Raw genomic sequence first — 9,797 nt, forward strand, 5'->3', positions numbered from 1 at the left:
TACAACCCTTGGATTACAGTGATGTCTGTTAGGTTAAAAAGCTCTGTGGCACTCTCCAACCAGAAATGAAAGAGAAGCCTTGCCATGTGTTCTGTGCATTTTTGTAGTTGTTGTTGGGCTTTGTATGCCTTTCAAACTGGTAGTTTTTACAAAGTGTCAGATGTAGTTTGTAAATCCAGAGAGTCAGCATGGTTGGGATTCCAGATAGAGTAAAATACTTGGAAATTGATAGAATTATTATCTCTGATAATAAGTAGTGTTTGGTGAGCCCAGAATGAGCAATTCTGGTTATGAACTGGAAGGGCTAAATTTTGGAAAACATTCAACCTCCCAAACTCATGTGAATAGAAGGGATGTAGAAGTGATGGCAACTTTTGAAAAACACCCATCAAAAATGCAGGATAATGATATGGGAAAAAAAGGAAAAAGAACAGGCACATTCTGTCATGTTAATGGAGAAGCTCTGTGCAGTAAGCAACAAGTTAGGGAGTGTTTTGATAGAAAAAAGGAGTTATGTATCTGTTAATGAAAAGCCAGCTCTGAGCACTAGAAGATGCTGAGAAAGCAGACAAGAATGGGATGGGTGTTTGTTGGAAAACCAAGAATGGGAGAGAATTATGTTAGAAACAGGAACTATGAAGCAGAACAGATACATGGTAGAAGCTCTTCTGGATATTTAAATATGCTAGTTTTAGGGATTGGGGTTTTAACAGTTCAAAAGTTTAGTGAAATACATTTTGCAAATGCACCTTTCCATTGACTGAACTGTTCAAGAACCTTCTACAAAAAAGTCCCAGTTACTGTGTTCAGAATTTGGGACAGACAGAACAAATCTGGTAGAGATGAGAGTCCTTCGTGTTGACTTCTGAGCTGGGGTACCAGGTTTTATTTTTTCTTGCTCTATACATGACTTTCACATCTGCTGCTGTGCTCAAGGACTAAGTCTAGAGTTCTTCCTCTGTGCAAAGATGCATTGTGCTTTAGTGCCACATCTCTACTTCAGCTGTCAGCTATGCCGTAACTTACCACAATAGTAATTTTATTAGTGACTGTGTTTTTGGTTGAGCAGGAATTTGTGCGTGACAAAAAAAATAAGCCATTTCCAAAAACCATTAGAGCTTTCATGGGAAAACAAAAACTCTTTTCCCTTTAGGAAAGCATGAAATACATTTACTAACTTTGAAACTTCCTCGACATGTAGCTGTGAGAAGTTATGAAGAGCATATGGTGCCAAGTGCATAAAACAATATTTCCTACCACAATAAGGATTTAAATATAGTTACTCTGCCTGGCCAGCAGTAGCAGCAGGTCGTTACGAAGTGCTGCTTTGCTATTTCTTCCTTGGTTAGCATAACAGGGAGCAATATGCCAGCAGTATTATAGAAATGTGGTCTTACTTTATTTCTTTTTCTGGGTTAGCATGACATCTCTACATGTTCATGTAAATATCTGATGAGCTGTGATGCTTTCATAGTTGTTTATTTGGGATTAAACAACTCTTACATTTTCACTTTTTTAGATTTGCATAGCAAATGGATTGACATCAGTGTTCATGGAAAACATGAAAATACAAGCACTGACTTGGGGACATGTAAGGGTCAAACTGGCACATAATTTTCAGTCTTAAGTAATAATAACTAGTTCTAAAAACCTAGTTCTATTTGTAGAAGTGACAATTGGTGATTTGAATATTTTCAGTGGAAAAGGTGGCATAGCTGGCAGAACTTGCATTCAGATCTGAAATCTGGAAGGATTCAGTGTGCTTGTTTTCAGGTGTTAGTTGCATCTGACGTGATGTTTATTGGAGCAAAATTAAATGCATGGATGGTTTTTTGAATAAAGTAATGTTTTTGACTAGGGTTTTCTCTTTCCTTTGTAGATGCCTGAGAAAAGACGTGCAAAGAAGAAATGAAAGGAGCATAAGGAGACTCACTAATATTATTTTAACTTGCCATAATCACAAAGCTGCTTTTGAAGGCTTTTTTTACGCACTTTCTGAAAAATAAATGTGTGACATTGGACATGCCTTGTTCCAAGAAAAAGCAAATCTCAGCAGATTAGCATTGTTAAATACGCGGTGTGTTAAACATACACTGCTTCAAATTTTATAGCTTACACTCGATTGGTCTGTCGGGCCCTTCCAGGAAAGCACTTACGAGCATGCCTAATGTTAAGCACATGAGCAGTGATCCTAAAGTCAGCCGTGTTGTTCATGTGGGTAAGTGCTTTGCTGGATCAGCGCCTGAAGTCCTGTTAGGTGCTGAGCATCCTGATCCATATCCAGCAAAGCACTTACATCCATGCTTATCTTGAAGTGGAAGAGCCAGTCTAATATTTGTGCATTAGTGTTCACCATAAAATCTCTCTTGGCACTATGACTCATATGCTTAAAATTAAGCACCTGCCTAAGTATTTCACAAGGTCAGACCAACTACATCCTTGAGCATTCATGTCTTAAATACTTGATTTTCTAGGAATTTTTTTTTGGTACTCATTTTTTTAACAGAATATATGCTTTTAGTGACCGTATTTACATGTTTTAGAATCTGTATAGCAAAATATGTTTGTATAGAAAATATGTTGTATGTAATTTCCTTCTTTCTTTTTCAAAATCTATCCAAATTCAGAAAAGTGGCCTTTTTGGACTAGGAGTCCAATGTTCAGACATAAAATCAACCAAAATTAAAAAAACCCCAATGTTAACTCTTTTTAGGACATTTACATTTTTTAAAATAATTTCACTGAGTTTCATTTACATGATTTTGTCCAATGCTGACCTGTTATACAGAAGGTGTCACCTAGCCTGGGTTGTGTGGACAGTCTGACTCTTAAGTACTAAAGCATTGGGTAGGTTGTGTGTTCAGAAGGGCAGATGGAGAAGCCGTATTTTTTATTTTACTTCTTTTATTCTAGGGAATTGAAACCTTACAAACATGTATAAAATAACATGTACATTTTGTGTTAAGAACTAAACCAAAACCTATGTAATCCTTCAGGTTAAAAAAAAGATATAATTATCCTTTTTTTATTAATGTAAGTGACACTTTCTGTGGAGCGAACTTCAACCAAAATGTCAGCCTGAGTCTACATAAAACATGCAGAAGGTGGATGTTAATGAGATCCTGAAGTGATTTCTGTCAGATGCAGTCTGATGTTCTTAACTTAAATACCTGTGTATCAAACTACTATTAATATCTAACTCTTTGCTAGAAAAAAATTTTAAAATTAATAATTGACAGGATTTTGAACAGAATGAATGTTTACTTCTGTGAATTCCAGCTGGCACCCCTGTTCACAGACGCCTACAGCAAATGACCAAAATGTTCAGTAAAGCTTGAATGTATTTGAAGCATCCTAGGTAAAAAGTAAACAAATATTTTACATCACCTCTGGCAAATTTTGCCTAACTTTGAGTAAAGAAAAGCTCCAAGAAGACTTTATCATGACCTTTCTGGAAACTAAATTCTAAGGCAAGAGGCAATAGCCTATTCAACTTTTCAACTGATTCTGTTCAACTGTTTCCAAAAATGAAAAACCTGAACTGTTAACTATTTAGAAATCATATGTGAAAGAAAATGTAATCTGAATGCCTATTTTAGGAATTTGCACTGAATTATTTTTGTTAGTCTGGTTAGCAATGGGCACTTTCCTTTTTAAGGAAAAAAGTATTTATTTTAACATAATTGTTAGGAATACTGCAAGAATATTATATGGGTCCAAAATGAAATTTCTATTTTTCTAGCTTACATTTAAAAACGCTTGATGTATGAATTAAGATGATATATTTCAGTATGTGGTTCCATATTTTTGTAATATTTTATTTTTAATTCATGTACAAGAAAGAAATAAATGCCTTTGGAGTAATTTGTTGATTATTTCTTCACTAGCATCACAGAGAAAATGCAAAGAAAAATGTGGTGCAGTCCAGCTACTGATGCTGTTACCCTCCACAGGGTAGTCAGTAATTTTTGGACAGAGCTGAAGGAAATAATGAATCCTGATATAAATATGAATCTAAAAGTTCATTAAGACAGATTCAGTGATGCAATTAGGCTAATCCCTGAGTACCTTACTGTACAGATGTTCTAAAGAGAACCCATCTCTGTGTACATTCAGTTGTTGGCCTACATACTCTGGATATTTTCATTTTCGTGAATGTGGTGGTGAATCCCTGAGCAACGGTGGGATGAGGAGAGTGAGGGTGAAGAAAATGATGTGATACTTGTGTACCTTTTTACATATTTCACATTCTTCGCCATCACATATGTGATACATAGGCGCTCCGTGACAGACTTACAGAGAATTGATAAACAATTATTTTCCATGTTTTTTTATGGCAGACAGTTAATCAAACACAGCGGGAAAGCTGTTCCTCTGCCAAAACATTATCCCGGTATCACCCTGATACTCTTAAGTTGGTGACATGAGGCTCCAAGGCTGTTAGGAGAGTTACAGCCATTTCATTTATAAAATCAAGACAACAAGGGGCAAAGCAAAGGTGGTGGGTATTTTATTTGGCTGTCAAGTTGGTTTATTGGTATTAATGAAAACCAAACAAGAAAAGAAGTAAGGTTTGTACCATTTCATATACCCATCACTCACCAGCACTTACCCAAAGAAAGAGAAGTACCAGTGCAAACGACAAAGCAATAGGGCAGCGTCTATTTAAATATGAAGTAGCATTTACACTTCTTAGTTCAATGAAGTCATCTCGCGCAGCATTGCAAAGACTAAGGAAAACAGCACATTGCTTTACATTCTTAAAGATCTTCTATAGCCCAGGTGTCTCCAGCTGAGCTCTCTAGTACCCCCTCTCTGCACAACTGTTGCCTTTAAGGGTCTGTCTTTTTAGGCACTGCAAATTGCACTAATTTTTCCAAAGCTCCCTTTTAAAATGCATTGCATACCCTGAGATAGTTGCAGAGCAAGCAATACTGTGTCAGGTAAAACACTGCCCCAGTGAGGCTCATCGGTTTTTAAAAGGGGAAAGTAATAGGAAGGTGAAAAGGTCTGCTTTAAAATTCGGGTTCTGATTTAGGGTTATGGTCATTGTTTTGTTCACCCCTCCTCTCTTATATCTGAGGGCCTGATTCTTCTTCAGAAGGTGCTAATTTGTTATAACCCCATCTCCCCTGACTTCAGGCCAACCAAGCAAACTGTATCAGAACAGGAATCCACATTCATGAAGACAACCAAAATCAAACCTCTCTGCAGCCCCGGTTGTGAATGGAATCTTCACCACTTCCTCTTGAATTCCTTGTGCAAGCTGGCATTGCTACAGGTTCATCCAAAACAGTTGAGACTTGACTCAGTAGGGGTGAAAGTGAAAAAAACCCCAACCTGACATACTTTCTTATATTGTAGTCAATCCTACGCTGGACAAGCTGAGCAGAACAGTTAGAGGCACAACAGTGAGGATGGAAATGAAGAAGACGGCAGCAATGCTGGCTCACATGAAAAAGTTGATGTTAAAAATGAAGGAAAAGTAGGCAGTGAGGAGGAAAATAGTGGAAAAGGAACTGATGAAGTGAATGTGGAAGAAGACCACAATGGGGCTGGACACAAAGAAGGGGCAGCAATGCTGGTGCAAATGAAGAAGACTATGTTTAATTTATGCTGAATTTCTCTATTGCATCAGTCACGCTACAGCCTTGCCAGGCATCGTCAGGAATCTGGTGCCAACTGAGTGGGCATGCTGGATGCAGGGATTGGGCTGCTGTCATCAGCAATGGGATTTGCTGCTGCACCTTTGCTCCGGATGCAGATACAGCAGCACTGAGCTCTCAATCCTGCTATTTCTTCCATATGAGGTAGATCCCCAAGTGCCGTGCCCTGTGCAGAGCTTACATCATCTCCAGGCAGCGGCAGAGGACGCTGGGCGGTTTGCATGGTGTCCGCAACTCCTTACATGTTTCACCCTTCTCCTGGCTTCAATTCCCTCCCCCAGCATCCTGTCCCATCACATCATCTCTTGGTGGTGCAACCACTGGACCACGCCCTTTGTCCTATTTCAAAATATCTGGGTGCCACCAGTGCCTTTAGGGCTCCTAATTAGTGAGTACCACTTGCATCAAGTTAGTGGTGCTGCGGAGATGTCTCTTTGCCTTCGCCTGTGTCCTCCCTGGGACTTGTATCAAACTTGAGGCCTTGTATCAAACTTGGAGCCTTGTAGCAAAGGCTCCAAGAGCACCCCCACAAGCACAGGGCTCAGCACCAAGGGAACCAATCCCGTCTCCTCGCAGGGGATGTCCAGGAGCAAAGTATCCCTGGATCTCATCATGCAGTTGTATATTTGACAAGGGTTTGCGGGGGCTTTGTCCTGTTTGGTGAAGGAAAGCCGTGGGGGCCCATTCCAGAGCGGTGGGTCTGCATTTTGTGGGTGTCAGGGCTTTGGCTGCCCGGGGCCATTCCGAGGGGCTGAGCTGGGGTGGGAACAAAGGGCAGGGCTTGCCTGGCTGTGATGTCTCTGGTGTCTGTGTCATCACAAGGCATGTCACAATGGGGGGTGCATAGAAACAACACCAGCAGGCAGCGCTGCCCCAATCCAGCCTGGGCGAGCGTCGAGTGCTCACGCAAGCCAGAATCTGTGCTGGACGAGAGCCGGAGCACAAACTCGGGCATCCGGGAGAGTGCTTCCCATCCTGCATCCGGGGCCCAGCCCCTTGCAGGAGCTCCTTGGACACAGCACAGCGCGGCTGCTGCTGCTGTGGCTGTGGCTGCAGCTGGGCCTTGGTGCCTTGGTGCCTGCCAGCTGCCTGGCTCTCTCTCTTCCTGTCCCAACATCCCTAAGGCTCCCACCCCCACCTCAACACCAGTAGCTCCCCTCCTCCTCTCTCCCTGCTCCCCCTGGAAGCCATGGCAGCCTTCATGTTCCTGGTGTGGCTTGTGCACAGCCTTCTCCAGTACCCACAGATGGTCGGGGATGGACTGGATGAGGACACACGCCTGCTCATGGAGTTGCGTGCCAAGTACGAGGAGCTGCAGAGGATTCGGCTGCTGCAGGAGCTGCAGGAGCTGGAGCAGGCGACCCTGGAGCAGAGTGGTGGCCTCTGGGGAACGATGTTCTGGGCTGCCTTGCAGCAATGGCCGTTCTGGGCCGTCGCTGCAGTCCTGGCCCTGCTCTTGGTGCTGTGCTTTGTCCTCTGGCAAAGGTGCTGTGAGCCAGAGAGCAGTGGCCAGGAGAAGAAGTCCAGCAGCAACATGGACAAGAGGGCAAGTGATAAAGAAAACAATGCTCTGGCAAAGAAAGGAGAAATCAGCTTGGCAAATGTGGAGAAAGACAACAATGCTGATGGCAGCGGAGAAGGTGGCAGCAATGCTGACGCAGCTGGAAAAGACAATGTTGGAAGCGAAGAAGTAGAAGGCAGTGAGGAGGCAAAAGCTGGAGAAGGAAACAATAATGTGAATGTGGAGGAATACAAGAAGGATGACGGAAATGAGGAAGAAGACAGCAATGCCAAAGTCACAAATGAGAGAGACAATGTTGAAAATGAAGCAGAAGAAGGCACTGAGGAGGCAAAAGCTGGAGAAGGAAACGATAATGTGAATGAGGAGGAAGACAAGAAGGATGACAGAAATGAGGAAGAAGACAGCAATGCCAAAGTCACAAATGAGAGAGACAATGTTGAAAATGAAGCAGAAGAAGGCACTGAGGAGGCAAAAGCTGGAGAAGGAAACGATAATGTGAATGAGGAGGAAGACAAGAAGGATGACAGAAATGAGGAAGAAGACAGCAATGCCAAAGTCACAAATGAGAGAGACAATGTTGAAAATGAAGCAGAAGAAGGCACTGAGGAGGCAAAAGCTGGAGAAGGAAGTGATGATGTCAGCGTGGAGGAAGACACCAAGGAGGCCGGAAAGGAGGCAGAAAGCAGCAATGCTGTCTCAAATGAAAAAGACAATGTTGGAAATGAGGAAAAAGAAGGCAATGAGGATGGAGATACTGGAAAAGTAAAGGATGATGAGTATGTGGTCAAAGACAACACTGAGGCCGGAAATGAGGAAGAAGGCGGCAATGTTGACACAAATGAAGAAGACGAGGAGGCCAGACATGGTGGAAAAAAATGCAGTAAGGGCACAAATGAAGAAGAAGTGAATGCCAACGTGGATGTGCAGAAGAACAATGCTGCTGGCAACGAAGGAGAGAAATCTGACACAAATGAAGACAAAGAGTGGGATTTTGCAGGCGAGCTTGGAAGGCTTGTGCAGGAGCACATGCAGTGGGCTCTCATGGACCTGGACAGAGGTTGTGCCATGGTAACTCTCCTGATGGACAACTTCACACGTGCCTTTGGACATGGCTCGTCCAATCACTTCTACCCAGTTCTGCAACAAGCCATTGGAGTGGACAGTGCCTTTGAAGGCTGGAGGCCCCGCACAGAGGGTGCGTTGTACCACGTGCTTGTACCCCTGAATGCGCCCGCGGGGCACGCCTTCCGTCTGGAACCGGACACTGGAGTAAAAATGCCAGGGAGGAACTTCCGCGTCCGAGTGGAACTGGAGTGCACCTGCGTGAGGGAGCAGCTGGGCGACAACACCATGCTGTGCTTCCTCCACCACTCCAAGGAGGAGCTGAGCAGGAAGCAGGAGCCCAGTCTCCTAGACACCCTCTGCACTGGACCCTACCTGGATGTGGAGAAAACTGCCCACTGGCTGTACCGACTGGTGAGAGCAGACTGGTTGCTTTTGCTTCAGTCCTCCCACAGGCTTAATTTAACGTTGCTGCCCTCCAGCCGCTCCTGCAAGATGCAGCTGAGCAAGGGCAAGGAAAGCTTGGTGGTAGAGGTACTGTTTGGGGTGCGGCAAGGCGACTCGGACATCTACGTCAGCAGTCAGCCCACAGAAGTCCACTTCATGCCGAGCACAACCTGGCACGAGACCTACGCCGTGGCTGAGGCCAACTTCTTCAGGCACGTGGCCAGGCAGGTGCCGCAGGACAGCTGGCACTGCAAATGCCTGCAGTTCCTCACCGGCGTTGCAATGGGCAAAGGCTTTTCTGCCTATGCCTTGAAGACAGTTGTCATGCACCTCCTGAACACCAGACCCCTGTCACAGTGGAGCAGGAGGGATTTCCTGAAGCGCTTGGTGGACATTGTGGACTCCCTGCGCTGTTCCCTGGACAAGAAACGCCTCGACCACTTTGTCATAGGCAACCAGAGGCTTCCCGGGGAGATCAGTTTGCCGCCAGAGCTGCAAAGGGTTGAACCACCCAACCTGTTCCAGCACCTGGCGCGTGATCCAGACGCCTACAGAGAGGTGGTGCAGGAGTATATTAGACTGCGACATCATCTTAAAGAACTGCTTCTTGCAGCCGTGAAGGCCAGTGCTAAGGGACAGAGATGAGCTGCTGGGGGCTCACGCCTGAAGACAGGCTCTGTATATATAAGGAGTAGTCCATGTTTAAGTATTTAATAGGTAGATAGTGCACCCAACGCCCCCCAATAGATACGTAGTTAACGTGTAGTTAGTGGACTTATCGCCAGTAGGGATAGTTAGCGCATGTATTGCAGGCTTCAATAAAACGTATTATTCCAAAATCTGGGTTGTGCAGATTGTTTTTGTAGTTGCCAGACCTACAGTGCTGAATTGGTTCTAATCAGAAATTCAGCCTATTTGCACCCAGTCCATTTTATTGCGCATGATGAGCTGGAACTCGGCGGGTGGGTTAGTTTCTGCTGAATTTTCTATTGCATCAGTCACGCTACGGCCTCGCCAGGCATCTGGTGCCATCTGAGTGGGCACGCTGGATACAGAGATCGGGCTGCTGTTAATTTGCTGCTGCACCTTTGCTCCAGATG

General features: G+C 44.1%; 2 protein-coding genes across 2 annotated transcripts in view; both read left to right on the forward strand.

Annotated features, from left to right (window-relative positions):
- RNASEH2B (ribonuclease H2 subunit B) overlaps positions 1–3,825 on the forward strand; it is a 45,057-nt gene extending 41,232 nt beyond the window's left edge. The window contains exon 11 of the mRNA XM_069011209.1: positions 1,880–3,825. Coding sequence (XP_068867310.1) covers positions 1,880–1,912 — 33 coding nt within the window. The 3' untranslated portion in view covers positions 1,913–3,825. The remainder of the gene's footprint in view (positions 1–1,879) is intronic.
- A 3,030-nt stretch (positions 3,826–6,855) lies between these two features.
- LOC138117375 (uncharacterized) lies at positions 6,856–9,342 on the forward strand. Its single transcript, XM_069027606.1, has one exon. The coding sequence runs from the start codon at positions 6,856–6,858 to the stop codon at positions 9,340–9,342; it is 2,487 nt and encodes an 828-aa protein (XP_068883707.1).
- The last annotated feature ends 455 nt before the right edge of the window (positions 9,343–9,797 follow it).

Source organism: Aphelocoma coerulescens, chromosome 1 (genome assembly GCF_041296385.1).
Source record: "Aphelocoma coerulescens isolate FSJ_1873_10779 chromosome 1, UR_Acoe_1.0, whole genome shotgun sequence".
Classification (NCBI taxonomy): domain Eukaryota; kingdom Metazoa; phylum Chordata; class Aves; order Passeriformes; family Corvidae; genus Aphelocoma; species Aphelocoma coerulescens.

What these genes read in the sequence shown, in the direction of transcription:
- LOC138117375 (XM_069027606.1), top strand. Translation starts at nt 6,856, where the DNA reads ATGGCAGCCTTCATGTTCCTGGTGTGGCTTGTGCACAGCCTTCTCCAG.